Genomic DNA, 16674 nt, shown 5'->3' with positions numbered 1-16674 from the left:
CAGTCTCATCACAATCCCTGGAAGAGTGGTTCATCTTTAGAAATCTTTTCCAAAAAAGGACAAGAAAATTATGAGGAGTAGTCAAGCATGGCTTCACCAAAGGGATGTCCTATTTGACCAACCAAATAAACTCCTAAGATGGAATAGCTGACCTGGTAGATGAGGGAAGAGCAGTGGATAGTGTCTGCTTGGACTTCAGTAAGGTTTAGACACTGTCTCCTATAAAACTCTTATAGGCAAGCTGCAGCTGCAGTAGCTGGATGAGCAAACAGTGAGATGAACTGAATTCTGTTGTAATGGCCAGGTCCAGAGGGTGGTCAGGGGCACAAAGTCTAGTTGGAGGTCAGTATACTAGGTCAGTGTACCCCAGAGATCCATACTGGCTTAGTCTTGTTTAACATCTTCATTGATGATGTGGGAGATGGGGAAAAATACATCCTCAGCAAGTTTGCAGATGACACAAAACTGGAAGGAATGACAACAGGCCAGATGAACATGCCACTATCCAGTGCAAATTTGAGTGGCTGGAGAAACAGATTGATTAGAACCTCAGGAAGCTCAGCAAGAAGAATTACTAAGTTCTTCACCTGAACAACCTCACTCATCACTACATGTTGGGGGCCACTCCAGGGAAGGAGCCTGGCAGCAAAGAATTTGGGGATCCTGGCGGACGGCAGCGCCGTGCCCTCACTGCAAAGACAGGTACTGGGCTGCATCAGGCAAAGTGCTGCCAGCACATCAAGGGAGGAGATTCTTCCCCTCAGCTCAGCACTGGGGAGGCCACACCTGGAGCAGTGTGTCCAGTGCAAGAGAGGCATGGCCATGCTGAATAGAGTCCAATGAAGGGCCATGAGGATGATGAAGGGCCTGAAGCATCTCTCCTACAAGGAAAGAATGAGATAGGTGGGACTGCTCAGCCTGGAGAAGACAAGGTACAAGCAGGATCTTATTAATGTCTATGAACCTGAAGGGAGGTTGCAAAGATCAATGAGCCAGGCTGTCTTCAGTGGTGCCCAGTCACAGGACTAGAGGCAATGGGCTCAAACTGAAACACAGAAGGTGCCACCTCAACATCAGGAAACACTTTTAACTTGAGGATGACTGAGCATAGGCATGAGCTGTCCAGGAAGATCGTGGCATCTCCACCCTTTGAGATATTTAAAACCTGTCTGGACGTGATCCTGAGCAAGCAGCTGTAGATGGCCATGCTTAAGCAGGAGGGAGATCTGCTGGCAGAGCAATACCCTGAACAGTATTCAGTCAAATACAGTATTTTTTTTTTAAAGCAAGATTACAAACACAAGGGGTAAGCATTAGAAGGCTTACATTTTTTCAACTCACTATATATTTAATACAAAAACCTGCAACCATTTCTATTCCTCTTAGATTTTCTATGTTGAGCCTTATTGTATACAAGAATATATATTAAAGCAGTTACTAACTGTTTTGGATGCCAGGAAAGGGAGGGAGGGAGGGAAGCAAGAGACTGAATATTAGATTTCTATTGGAAAGGTACACCACATACTTTACACTGGCTATACAATAAATTGGTATCAATACAGTTAAGAAGTAAACTCTAATAGGGAAAGGGAATAAAAAGCCCTAAACCCACTACTGTCTAACAAGTCTTGAGTTAGACACTCCCTCTTTTCTTTGTCAGTTGATGCCCAGATTTCTGCACTGCCTTGGAATCACTTGGCATGGAACACCATTAAGGGATGTGTTCAGACCACATTAGAAAATATTGCATAACTAGGAGTAATAATAAACAAACATCTCCTGTACACCATTGCAAGTCAAGTGAGTATTGGAGCCTTTAGTACATTAGGCTTTATGACAAGAAATCTTCATCAATGTTTCAAACGGTGCAAAAGCACTGCCACACTGCAGAAAACATAACCAAAGTTTCACAATAAAATAAACGGTGCTAATATTAACAGTTAGGAGTTTCCAGAAAGTTATGTGAGAATATAGCATGGAAAATGCTTTCCAAATTATTGTTAAGAGCATGCACTTAAAAAAAAAGTTTAAAACAAACATGAGAAAACTTGGTCTTCACAATGATATTTGCAAAAAGCTGCATCTGTTGTTTAGTTTAATATGACAATCTAGAAATATATTTTCTCTTATTATTATTATTAATAGACATTAAGAAAAAACATTATACAAAAAAAATCTCTTCACAAAACACAGCAGTTATTACAGGTTAAGATCCATATTATACCAAATTACATTGACTTCTCTCAGACTAGATCAATACTAGGTAATAAAACCACTGCGTAGTAAAAACTCAAGATATTACTTTATTCTTAGACTTCCAATAAGACAGGCCTGTGTTTAAACATACTCCTGTCCAATGCTTTTACAATCTTTTCTAATTAAATTTGTAAACTACATTATCATGGTTTTAATAGAGAGCTTTATATAGGATTGTATTGTGCTCTTGGACAACTAATTAATTATGTATTTTAACACCACCCAGTGTGATCACAGTCTGACAGCTGAAATTGAGAGTACAAGATATCACAAAGTAACACATCCCTTTTATTTCCTACATAGTTAACATGTGTCTGATTTGGAAAATAGTATCTCTTATAAACAACAGTAACACAGTAAATAGAGTAAAATCTTTCATGAAGTAACACATTAATGCAAGAGAATCATGGGAGAGATTTCATGGAGAAAAATTCACAGATATGCTTAATGTTAAATTCTATTTTGTTAATGTGGTAATATTTGCGGAACACATTGCTCTTCTAATCATAATTCCTTTAAGATTTGTTTACCATTATATTAAAGACAAGGCAAGGGTTGTTTTTTTTCCTACAATTGGTACCCACATTTGCACTTTCAAATATGGAGCTTCACCAAGTAGTGAAGATAATGAGCATAAGCATCATCGTGTTTGGTATGCCTGACTTCAAAATACAGCCTGCGAACTGGCAAGCAATTTATTCTGTTTCAAAAGCAATTTTGCTATTGTGTTGGAAAATTGTACTTCAGTATTTAAAAACAGTAAGATAATGAATAATGGATTTTTCATAACTAGGATGAGAACAAAAATCTTTGTGTCTTTGTTACCTACTATTTTGCTGCACTTAATTGCTTGAAGTGCTGATTTTCCTTGAGTGACAAATCAATTAAGTATAATCCTAGAAACTTGTATTAAAACAGGGAAGCACTGAAAGCAACATGAATAAAGAAGCCAGAGCGGAGACATCAAAACTCTCAGCACGACTGCTACTAAATCAGGTATGAAGAAAACTATCTTGACAAAATATGGTTTCCTAAGAAAAAAAGAACATTTATATTAAACAACTTTCCACAAAATCTGACTACTATTAGGAATCTCATTGAACAGATAAACAAAGTCATGTACAATAAATACTTTTAAGTGAAATTTTGATATAAATATCTGCTGTGAAAATGATGCCTCAAGTCACATGTACTTACGTCATTCCACTTTGATGGCTGTTTGCCAGAGGAGATGCAGATCCAGAGTTTCATAGGTACCATAACGTGTAATGAAAGACTTTTTAAGCTATTTAAATCTACCTTGGTTACCTATTCAGGTCCATAATAATTTCTATGTTTTCTGCCAGCTTTCCATTACTCTAAACGAGCAATATCCAAGGGTGCAGCAGGAAGGGGCAAGACACAGGGCAATTGTGACTGCATGCTTTTCTGGTTTTACTCACTCAACAAATGTAGAAGCAGTATTTATGAAGAGGGTTGTTTTATCTGCTTGATCAAACGACCCAGGCAGGAATATAAGCACTGTGTCAGATCTTGCATAAATATTTGTTCCCCATCACCTATCAGTTTTGCTATAGATGATCATCCACAAGAAGGAAAACAAAGCTGATGCTTTAAAGCAGTATTTCTCAAACCTAGTGAGGGAGGAAAAAAGGAATGCATGGTCATGAGTCTATGCATGAATTGGAACCAGGAGATGGCTGTGGGATGCAGAGTAGCATGGAAGAGAGGGTGCGGCAGAAAGTCTTGAGCAAAAAAGCTGAGAAACACTAGCTGAGCTACTGCCACCCAATGCTGTGACCATGTTACATCCTGCTGAGAGCTGGTGATTTGGCTGAGTGGCTGCCACAGGACTCCCTCTGCCTCCCATCACGGGCACAGGACCGAGTGACCTGCGCAATCTTTCCCACTCATACCCTATCCTGCTCTACCTCCAACCTATGTGAACACTTTCCCAGTCCGAGGATAACGGAGGAATCTGCCAAATTGTAGAGAAGCATCAGTAGAAAAAAATTAAGAAAGTGACAGGCATTTCCATATGAAGAGCAAAAATTGTTTCTTAAAGGATGAACCACCAAATCAACAACTGCTGTAGACTGCCTGTATCACTGACAAAACTGTCCAGATCACATCCTCTAATGAAGAAAAAATTCCCAGGAAACTGCAGCTGCACAGATTTTATTTAGCAAGGCACATTCATTCATAACCATGTTTATAACTAAACAATGTAGTTTTGTGTAACGCTTCTTAAACAAATAACCACTGTATCCATAAAACAAATTGCTTTGCTGGAAAGTTACCCAAGAAAAATCAAGTTACAAATAATTATTTTCCTCAAATATTACCCTGCATTTCTAAGAATTAAAAATTACATTTTTCCTCTAATTTCAAACACCTCTATGCTTCACACAGCAGTAAATTCTGTTAATCTACAAAGCAATCATGCTGTTCCTAGATTACAAGAGAAGTTGAAAATGGAAAAATGTTCTACAGCTAAATGCATGAAATTTCAAGAATTTTCTTTGACCTCTTCCCAAAAAACACAGAAAAGGTATTTCTAAAGTTTTTAAAATTGATTAGAACTTGCTGCTCTATGTTCATATTCAGCTTCAGCTGTGCCTCTAATGCAAGTATCACACCCTAATCAGTATTTCTTGGGAAGTCTCTGAACACAGGTCCTGACCTGAAAAAAAAATAATCAGACACTCACACAAAATACTGCTATTACAAATTTTTATGGAGTAACCACAGTTAATACTAAGAGCTTTTAAGGATGCTGGATATTTGTAGAGCAGAACATTTACATCCAGGCTCTTTTAAAAACAGTACAATATTCTTGCCATAGTGCATGTTTATCCACTGAACAACAAAATATAAGGAAAAAGTACTTCTACTGCATGCAGGCAAGTTTATCACTGTGTCACTGAGATGAGTAAGACCAAACTCTGCAATAAGACCAAATAAATCATTGCCTCCCTGCCCCAAATGATACAGAGAGATAATACGGAAAACCACAAGGCAGCATTGTTGAACTACTACTACTATAAAAAAATTAAACAACAACAACCAACCAACCCAGAAACAACAACAAAAAACCCCCACCACAAAACCAAACAAACAAAAAACCAAGCGAAACAAACAAAAACCCCCAAACAAACAAAAAGCTGGTATCTTCAGCCTTGCAGAACTAAGGGAAAATCCCTTACATCTGTTCAGATAAAGGTCTACAAGCATAATAGAAACTTATTACCACAGCAGCTCCCTTTCATCAGTAGCTTTTAAAAAATTGCTTAAAACAGATACTAAAACAACAGGTTCCACCAGAGAAAAACCAAATATTCTGAATGCTATTTGCCTCCTCTTTCTCCTACATCCCACTTTCTTACTAGAACAACATAGAGAAGAAGCAAATTGAGAAGACATGTAATGGAGCCTCCATGATAAAAGGCACCCATCCTTATTACCCCTTGCTCACCTTACAAAGTGCTATGCATACCTTAACACAAGATCTTTTTCAACCCATGACAAGATGAGTGAGTCTCTTGTATTTAACAAATAGATACCAGAACTACCTAAGTACACAGTAGGACCTCAGGAAACATCATCTACATTCAGCAGAACCCTTTTTTAATTAGTAGGGTATGTCATTGATCAGAACAACAGGGCCATTTTATCACTGTCACTGGGTATTGTTATTGACATTGTAGCCCAATCAATTGTTTTCCCTCCCTCTTCTTAGCAATCCAAATGCCTGCCCAAGCAACACAAATCACTGCATTTAGACACTATAGGTACAAACCAGGAAGGCATGCAAAAATAATAGCTTAAACATGCAGTCACTTGTGCTTCTGCAAACAATAGTAACACCTGCAATAGTTATTTGAAGTTCTCAAACTTTTTTTCTGCCCAATGATTAAAACATTTCAGATCAGGATAGTTACTGTAAGAATAACTGTGCCAAAAATTATGACTTTCTGTAAACCTATCTTGATATGAAAGACCATTACTAGTGAACAGAAAAACATAAAGACAACATTTTTCAAATGCACAGTTTACATAATATCAAAATTAAAGAACTGCAATTAAAAATCACTTTTTTACTAAAATCACCTAAGGTGTGTATGTCATCTAAATTTGTGTCTGCAGATAAAATACAACAAACTGCTTCTCAGGTATGGCACCAATGAAAATCTTATTGTTTGTAAAATTATTTTACAGTTGCTAATGTCAACAACTTAATATGCATGCCATATGGTTACCTGCATCATTAAATCATTAAACTTGCTCTGAAAAGTAAAAGCCCCAGAACCTAACAATGACAACACACGCTGCATAAAAGGTCTGAAAATATTCACATACAGCGAGACTATTTTTCAAGACACATATATCAAACTCCTTGGACCTTTGTTCCAGGCAGAAGTTTCAGAATCTGCACCTATCCTAAATAAGGTGTCAGTTCCAACCAGCAGGATTAACCTATAAATACAGTCTTTAGCAGAGGAAAAAAAAAAATCCAAACAAACAAACAAAAAAACCCCAAAAAACAAACTCAAAAAAGTCCAGGAATGGGAATACATGAGCAACTGCTTTTTTCTAAAAACTAGAGAACTAGTTTCTCCATAACTTGAGATCTTGAAAACAGACCCAACCACTGTTACACAAACACAGCATCCCAAGTACAAAGCTGCCCCACAAACAACCTTGTTGGAAGAATCAGAATTCAGAGATGAGATCTAAGACTAAGTCTAAAAGTCACTGAGTGGCATAGTTAAAAATGACAGGGATGAACCTCTGTCCAAAATCACAATCCAGGAAAAGCTAATAAACAAAGGGCAGTATGTCCTGCAAGACAGTACATCAGTGTTGAATTTTTTTTTTAATGAAAAAGAGACAAACACTTTGAATTTCAGGTCAAGTCTATAAAAAAGGGAGGGGTGAGAGTTCTCCTGGAAAAGAACAAAGGACATACATGATTGATCCACTTTGCAAGAATGGCATGAAAGTACAGACAACTCTCCTAAGGACTATTCTAGAGAGACTTCTTTATACAGCATTTGATCCTTTCCTCCTTATGCTGAAAAAGAAGACAGAGGTGTATTGTAATGAATATATATATTCAAATACATCAGCATAACATACAGCTGTGTAATTTAATGTGTTCTCATTCCCAATACACTACAACATCTACATATCAGCACCTGCAGCCTGAAACACTTCCCAGGAATAACATATTTAGTTGTTCAAGGTTCATGACATTTCTAGCAAGTATCAGAGCAACCTGCAACATTTGCAGCTTTTGGCATCACAGTAACTACTGATACATCTCACTTTGAGTTGCTACCTCCAGCAAAGATTTCTGTCCTACAGAGACAGAAAACTCATCTGCAATGGTGCATCCATTTTGCTGCCATTTCTGTTTGCTTGTCACAGAGTAAAGGAAGCATCACAGGAACCAGGATGACGTTAGGAGTTTTATCCACAAGGAAGTGCAGGTGTGCCAGTACACATATGGAGAATTAATAAGCAGGACCCACTCCCACACACTCCCTCAGCTGCTTAACTTCCAGGAGTTTCTGTGACCATGTCCAGAGTAGCAGAACGAATAGCATTAACAATGCTATTTCTACAAAAAAAACCCCCAAAACCAAAAACAAACAAAAACCAAAACCAACCAAACAAAAAACCCCAGCAAAACCATAGATATTTATAGTTTCTGGATTTAACAAGTTACTGCTTCTGGTCAAACAACAGATGTTGGAAGAAGTTTGCAAAAGCAGTTTTAAAACACAGATGTTCAAAAGTAAATTCAGTTCCATCTCTGGAATTTTTTATCACAGAAACTATATTAAAATTCAAATTAATGCCAATATTGTCAGCCATTCAGCCTCATCCATCATTTTCAAGCTCATTTTCAGGATGAAATATGTAGAGCCATTCAATTAACAGGTGTTTTGGGGAGAAGATGAAATTGAAACCAGTATAACTCTGGCCAGATACTGTAAGAACTTTTGTTCTAAACATTCAGAAATACCCAGGGAAGGAGATTCATAGAAACTAGCAGCATTTCACAAAACTGTACAAAGTACCAAATATCACTGCACATAGCACATTCAATGGGTAAACTTCACTAATATGTATTAATACTTGGGGGGTTTGAACAATTATGGACATTTTGAAAGGATTTCCAGACCTGCACTTATAGCAATATAAGTTATGAACTTTCTGTGAACAGCATTCTACAGGAGATGTTAGGTCCTAAAAGCTCTGATTGTTACATGGTCTTACCAAATAATATTTTTGGTTATTTGGAGACATTATTCTTAGTTATTAAAAATGAAATATCAAAATCTACTGGACTACAAAGAATAACATCTAGACTGTCAAAATCACGTTGCCATTTAGAATTAGGACACAATTCTAACAAACAACTGAAAGGCAGCAGGAAAATAAAGGTATTTTAACTGAGTTCATATCAGACTGTCAGAAATTAAAAATTCCACAGCATTACAGTACCTGCCTTGACTATTGACATTTTTATCTCTTTTTTGGTGGTTCAGTGTGGAACCTAGCAGAACACTCTGAGAAATCATAACCATAAGGACTACAAGATTGCTGGGAACAGCTTTCATTCAAATCAAAAGCATCAGAACAGTATTAGTACATTTATTAATCTTATTTTTTGTGTACTACAGAAACTGGTTTTGAAATTTGTAAGTATCAGGGAATCATGTGAATTTTCATTGAATTTCAAGTTCTGCAGACTTCCATTCCCTTTTGTTGGGAACAGATTTAATGTTTTTCTGTTATACATACTTCACATTAAATAAGCTACAGTTCACAAATTGTTAAGCAACAAGTATTCTACATTTACCTGCACAAAAGACACATTATCCTATTACTTGGTTCATTTTTCCTTCGTGTGCAAGTTTCTAATTTGCTAATGACATGAAAGAATTCCCAAATAGCAGTATAGTCAGTTGCCTCAAAACAGAGTTGGTCCATCAGTGGCAAACTGCAGAGACAAGCAACAGCAGTTGACCTGTTCCACAACTTGCCCTACAACGACCACTTAATATATCCAGCTGTGTATCCATAAATACTCTACTGTGGCCCACACCATGAACAAGGACAGATTTATTTTATGAATATCTGGAGTGCAAGTGAATTTATGTCACATAAGGGAGAGCTGGAAAGATGTGATTGTCTGGTACCAGCCCAGGAGTCCCAATACCTCTTGCCTCAACCCTATTAGGCCAAATACAATCACGCACTGACAGCAGCAAGCATAGAACACCTGAATAAACCAGGTATTTTGTTTATGGATAAATGATAGTTGACTACTGTTTAGTTCCTTATCAGCTTCAAAATTCCACCAAGCTTCTTGTTTTCCTGCCACGCACCTCACATGACAGCACAGTCAACTTCCTTCCTGTGGTCAGCAGTTGATTACTCTGTGGTTGATGATGACAAACACAAGTCAAACAGATGAGAATAAGCCTCACTGCACATTTAAGGTGAACCTGAATTTTCTCTGCTCCTCTCTCTCCCTCACCATGTAAACAAAAGGCAGCAATTATTTTCCTGTAGATAACAACCTTCAAGCTGAAGGACAAGGTGCTGAAACAAGTGCTGAACCAATCAGTTTTTTCCCCCAAGCCTTTTTACAACTACGCAAATTGAATATACTAAACAATAGCAAGGATTTTTCAAATTCATTTTAAGGTGAACAACTTTTTCCTCCGAGATAGATTTCCCTGATTGTTGATGGCAACACATGAATAGTTCTCTGTCCATCTGAGGTAGGGAAAGATGAGAGAAAATGTGAAAACTGAATTTCTACTGCAAAAGTAATAATTTGTGCTTAAACATCAGAAATAAAAGCAGAACAGGATGCATGTGTTCATTGAACCATAGGTAATATTTAATATGTGTTTTTAATATATTTTAACAGGCCTTAACACATACAGTATGAATGTATAAAAATACATAATCTTCTCATGTTTATTTATATATAAAAGTACATCGCAGGACATTTAATGATTCTTAGCTGGCTACAATTTTATACAGATGTGTGCATATTATTGAAGTTTCTTTAGGTATGTATAGGAAAACATACTCCAGCTTTAAAATATGCACTATCAGTGTGTCTAAATAAATCCCAAAAGCACAACGTGCACTACAGACAAACAGTGAGTGTGACAAACAACGAGTATGATAATCTTTGTCCTCACTGCAAAGTGAGCTACACAAACACTGGCAAAGAGTCCTACAGACTGCTTAGCTCAAGCAAAAGAAGTCATTCTACAAATTAGCTGCAAGGCCAATAAGGGTTAGCAACTGATGAGTTGTACTAACTGAGGTGGCACAGCAGTAGGACAATTAACTGGAGTTAAAAACACTACCACACTAAAGTTAAGGATGTGTGTATAAGACTTTCAAGATACTGTAAATTCTTCACTGAAAAAATAAGTCACACCAAGTCAAAAAGTCTTGAAGGTCCAGAAACAACAGCGCTGGATTAAACCCAACATGCCAACTCCAGTATGTTTTAATAGGTGTTTGTTTCTAGACATCTTCAGAGATATTTATTACACCCTTTTAGGCAAAATCCTCAAGCATACATGCACATGATAGGTTTCTGCATATCAGAGACCTCAGTGACTTCACTTCAACACTCTCATAAGTATCTGACATCAGGACCTTTGCTGCAGTTTCCACAGGAATGCAACGCTTCTTCAGAGTCTGCGCTGAAGATAAAGATTAGAAAAGCAGGATGAATCATTCATAAAGACATAGAAGCTGTAGTTCAATTACAAGTTTAGAGCCACAAGACTTACAAGTTGTAATTCCACTATTTGCACTGCTCTATTTCCCCTTTGACTCTACACAAGACAGCTGTGGTAGACTCCACACAAGCATTGCCATGCCTTTATTGCAGGTCCATAGGACACCTTGCAGAGGTGCTCTCACAAATCCAAGGTAAGGTATTCTTGAAGGAGAATGACCAACTTACTCAATACACATTAAGAAAAATAAAACCAATAAAGTGAATGAAGAGGCTGGTGTAAGTATTCTGATTCTCAGAGCTCAGATAAGCAATTCATTAATCAAGTGATCAAAAATGAAGAAACACAATAAATGAGCCTGTCAATTTTTAAAGCTTTTATATACCTACAAGAAGCTGCACAAAAGTAACTAAAAACACAGATAATCACTTTTATGGAGGATCAATATGTTAAATACACAGATTATAAAAGACCCTAACTCTGAAAGATGTCATCTAAACTGGAAGGAATATAATCCACAATCTTTGGAGGGCAATGTTGATCAAAGACAGAGGGCAAGAAGCAAATCTGTAACGAGTTGGTAGTTCCTTGCTAGTTCCTACAGTTTGCCAAATCTGCTTATAAAGAGCCACAACTAGTTTGTCTAAAGAACCACAACGACACCTGCACACACACCTTCAATTAACCTGTGTAACCATCTGACTTATGGACTCAAGCCATCTCATCTACAGCATCACCAGAACATTCCTGGTTAACCTGCTCCAGTACCTTTGATGGTCTGGACTAAATTTTTGCCTACCAAATCCTCCTCTTTATTCCCAAGCCCAACACCCACTGAGAAGCAAATTTCAGTAAGAGCATTCTCTGATTCAATTCTCTAAGGTATAGGGTTAATGGTGATGACACTGCCCCTACCTCAAGACAGAGGCAAACCTACAACAAGTTGTCAGACATTCAAGTATTAGTGTGATGGGGAAGGCTAACACTACGGCAGACTGTCCTACAAACTTGTGAATGTTCATTAAAAAAACCCTTTATCTAGTTTAAGAATCAAGACAACATAACGTAAGCCTAACCTATTTTGCACAGCTTTAAACTACCTTTTTTGTTGGTTATCGCATCCAGACAAAGTAAGTACATTTAATTAATTATGAAACAGATTTATCACATTTTATTCATTATGAAACAGATTTATCACTGTATTTGAACTAGAAAAAGAGCACCAACTATCTATTCTTAGCAAGTCCATTTGCTTCAGATCCTACAACTGTTCCCTCCAGTCCTTCTACCCGCAAACAATGCTCTACAAGAACCAAAAGAGGAAAGAAACATGTAATTAGTGAGTACAATCACATAATCCACCGTAAGAGTGCTATCCAATGGAGATACCAAAATTATGGAGCAGAGTTTTTCCATGCTCACAACAAGAGCATACCTAGAAATTATTCAGAATAAGGGGAAGCAAAGCAACGCTCAATTTTTGCCTGGAGACAATTTGATAGCAGATCTTTAAACCGTCTTCTCTAAATTGTTTAAGCCCAATAGAGTATCTTTGAAGGAATTTGAAACCATTTTAATGGCCACACTCAGGAATGGTGTCCGTGCTAGCCCCAACACATTTACCAAGGACGCCCAAAGCAGGCCCCCGTCGCCAGCATCCCTCTCCTTGGCGAACTCCTGCCAAGGGACCCGACTTGCGCGCAGTTGCGGGCGGCGGGGCCGGGCGAGCGAAGGCCGCACCCGCGGGCGCGGGGCTGGCGCTGGGAGCACCGGCCCGAGGGCGCCCTGAGCATCCTCCCGCCGCCACCGCAGCCCGTCCCGGCCCCGGCCCCGCCGCCGGACACGGGAACAACGGCCCAGGAGAGGCGGCCACCGCCGCGGAGGCCTGCGGGAGCCAGCGACTGCCAACACCCCCTCCGCCATCCACGGCGGGGCCGCCGCCCCTTCCCGCCCTCCCCGCGGAGCGGGCGGGCGGTCCGGGATCCCGCCGGGCAGTGGGACTGGGCGAGGGGCGCACGCTGCCCCGCCCGCAGCTGGGGACAGGGGAAGGAGAGGGGAAGGGGGAGGCAGCGGCCGCCGCGCGGCCCCGCCCGTACCTGCTGTGCCGCTGCGCCGCGGCGGCGCTGCTGTAATAGGCCGCCCTGCGCTGGGCGCTGCGCGGCACCGGGCGCAGCGGGATCTGGTCCGCCATCTTGGGGGCGCCCCCCGCCGCCCAGCCGGGCGCCGCCCCGGCCCTTCTGACGTCACGGCCACGCCGGTGACGTAAGGGGCGGAGGGCGGGGGCTCGAGGTAAACACGGGGCGGGCGGCGCGCGCGGGGCCCTCGGGGAGCGCCGAGCCCTCGGGGAGCCGCAGTGTGGGAACGGCGGGCGGGCGGGTGGAAGGGAGGGAGCCAGCCAGCCAGCCAGCCAGCCAGCCGCGCTCTGCTCCCTGCTGCTGGGCTGTAGGACACGGCTGGTGCACAGGAAGCTCCACCTGAACACGAGGGAGAACTTCTTTCCTGTGCGGTTGCTCAGACAGGCTGTGGAGTCTCCCTTGATGGAGAAACTGACGCGCCGTCTGGACGCAGTGCTGTGCCCTGGGCGGCCCTGCTTGGACAGGGAGGTTGGATACTGTGGTCCCTTCAAACCTGAGCTGTTCTGTGATTCCGTAATTATTCCGCTTCCGAGGTTCCACGCCTGCCAGTGATGGTTTCCTGCCATTAAACAGAGACAAGTATTGCCACCTGGAAGTGGACGTTCTGTATGTCAGGGATAATGAACCAGTCTGTGTTACCTCACAGGGTTGATAGACAAGTCACCACCAGTAAAAGCTGGTTTGGAAGATATGCGTGTTCATAGACCTACTGTAGAATGTTATCTGTTGGTATTCCTCTGAAATCAGATGCTGTGGGAGTGCAAAAGGCCTAACACCACTACAAATACAGAAGACTTTCCATAGCAGGAGAAAGACAGTTATTTTCTTTTTTTCCTCAATGCCTGTTGCTAAATGAAGTTTGTTTCTATGACCCAGGCATTTCGGACTGAAGTTTTGCTGTTCCCTGAGCTGTACCTTCACCCAAGGGAAGATGGTCATTGTGGAGGCACCACAAGACACAACTTACAATGAAGGATGCTCCTATCTGCTGGAGTGAAGGTTACAGAGCACTGGCAGTGCTTTCCAAGTGCAAATTTCTGAGCAGAATTTTGACTTTAAGTGTACTATCTGGATTCTGACAGAACTCTTGAAATTGAACCAGGAGATGGGAACAACAGTTACACAGAAAGCACAAGGCTTCTATAGGAATAGAAGGGGAAAAATATGCTGGGCATGTGACAGGACTTTGCTGGATATTCAAAGGGTCACATGTGGAAATTCCAGAAAGGGGAAAGATATTTATTTAGCTTTCTAACTCTGTTAATCCTTATAATGTTCTTGGTATTAGAATAAGAATCAGTTCACCAGTAGAATCACAGAATTGTAATTTACATTGAAAGACATGTCTAGACATCACCTAGACCAAGACCTTACATTTAATATCAGGTTGTTCATGGCCATGTGCAGTGGCCATGAACAACCTGATATTGTGCTCCAAGGACAGCACAGTGTTTCCATAACTTCTCTGGGCTACCTGTCACAATCTTTATCTTGTGATAAACAAATTGCTAATAAGTACCCAAAACTAATGGTGTTCCAGCTTGGGAAACAGAGGATCAGCCAAAACCATCCATCTCTGAGAAAAGTCTGGCCACCATCTGTGGCAGATATCTTTTCACTAAAAATCCTTTCTTAGGATTTTTTTCCCTTCTGAGGAGCTGAGGCCTCAGAAACAAGATGTAAACAATGGTTATCGGCTGCTGTAGAATGCATCAGGTGTATCTGTGATTGGGCCATCTTGAATGTTTACAATTAATGGCCATCCACAGACCAGATAACTTAGACTCTCTGTCCAAGCCACAAACCTTTGTTATTCATTCCATTCTATTCTTAGCTAGCCTTCTGAGGAAACCTTTCCTTTTATTCTTTTAATTAGTTATAATGTAATATATACATATCATAAAATAATAAATTAGGCCTTCTGAACGTAGAGTCAACATTCTTGTCACTCCCCTCATCCAAGAACACTGTCACACCATCTTCTTGGTATTGTGCCATTAAGTAGTCTTACTCAACCACAAAGTTTCTTCTTAACTTTTTTCTACTCTAAGCTGTGCAGGCTGAGCTTTCAACCTCTCCTTACATATCATGTTCTCCAGCCCCTTGGCCATCTTAGTCAGCTTTTCTCATGGACTCACTTCAGAATGACAATGAGCTAGTGTAATGAGAAGACCAAACCTGGACATGGTAATCCAGATAAGGTCCTACAAGTACCAGACAGAAAAGAAGGGTCACTTGCCTCTTGTAGGTGCTGGCTGCACAGTTAGTAATAGAGCCCATGGTGTGGCTGGATGACTCTGCTCAAGGGTACGTTGCTGTTGCATCCACGTTTTATGTGTTTATGTTTATATATTTTATGTTTATGGCAGTTTATGGGGTGTGTGGGGTACTGCCTGTCTCCTGCCTGCTCTGCCATGATGTACATGCTGGAATAAGCAAACACAGCCTGGAAAACTTTCAGGGCAACAATTATGCCAGTCCTAGGTGCTTTCATGGCTGCTGTTACTGCAATTCTGCACATTTCACAGCTTTAAAATGTTAAGCATTAATATTAATAACTGTATATTCAGAATTCTCATGTGGCTAAGTAAGTTACTGCAGATCACTGAGGCCAAGAGAATTTAAGCTATTGCTTCCAGTTTATTAATTGATTCTAGCCCATGGCAGAGCAATTTTTGGACTGAACAGAAAGCACTTCATTCACAAGTTAGTGGCCTAAGATTAATCTTCTTGTCTGTGCAGAACTTTGGTTCTGGCTATTTGGTTCTATTTCTGACTATTTAGCAGGTTGTTTGGCCTGTAACTAATCTCTGATGTTAATCACTTATGTGCATGTGTTTGTAAATTCCATATGCAGAGACAAATATGGGATTGAGGATGTGTAAGGAAAGGTTTATTATTGTCAGACTTGTAAAGGCCCCAGCATGAGACAATCATTAGGAATCATAAATACCTTCAGAGTCTTAATTTCTTACCGAGTCTCATGTAGTCCCTAAAGCATTATTTCATTTATTATTACTTTAAGGTTTCAAGAAAGAAATACTTCTCTATTGCCTGTGTACAGAGAAGAGCTTGACCAGAAAGCCTTCTAAGAAGAGCAAAATTAGTTTTTTAGCATGCCAGTGGCCAAGAGAGTGACAAAATAATTTTAAATACATGCTGTTTTGATTATTTCAAATATATGTTTAAAGCTTGTTAAGACAGTTGCTGGAAATCTATCATGATTTCACCTTCTTCATCACTCTAATTGCCTTTTTGCATCACTATTTTCATAAAATGGTAGAAGCTCTTAAGTGCGGGATCTTTGATTTTTTGGCATGTATTATCATTCAGTTTTGCCTCTAGATTATGCTGTGATCCTGTCTTTTGTTTTTTAAAGAAAATTCTAAACATTTTATATAAAAGTTTTCACCATGCAGAATTGACAATTTGGCATATGATATGTGATAACTTTTCAAGTTACCTTTAGAAAATGTCCCTGCATTTTGAAAATATAT

The 16674-nt window shown here is 40.0% G+C and overlaps 1 protein-coding gene across 2 annotated transcripts in view; it reads right to left on the bottom strand.

The window, feature by feature from the left end:
• Positions 1 to 13261, bottom strand: part of ATP9B (ATPase phospholipid transporting 9B (putative)) — a 155875-nt gene extending 142614 nt beyond the window's left edge. For both annotated transcript variants that reach the window (XM_054284784.1, XM_054284786.1), the window contains exon 1: positions 13139 to 13261. In XM_054284784.1, the coding sequence (XP_054140759.1) occupies positions 13139 to 13233 (95 nt within the window). In that variant the 5' untranslated portion in view covers positions 13234 to 13261. The remainder of the gene's footprint in view (positions 1 to 13138) is intronic.
• Between the last annotated feature and the right edge of the window lie 3413 nt (positions 13262 to 16674).

The sequence above is a fragment of the Melozone crissalis genome, unplaced genomic scaffold, assembly GCF_028551555.1.
Source record: "Melozone crissalis strain CALT ecotype California unplaced genomic scaffold, PUWL_Pcris_2 ptg000042l_1, whole genome shotgun sequence".
Classification (NCBI taxonomy): Eukaryota; Metazoa; Chordata; class Aves; order Passeriformes; family Passerellidae; genus Melozone; species Melozone crissalis.
The sequence above is the reverse complement of the archived record's forward strand: the minus strand, read 5'-3'. Positions and strand labels throughout refer to the sequence as shown.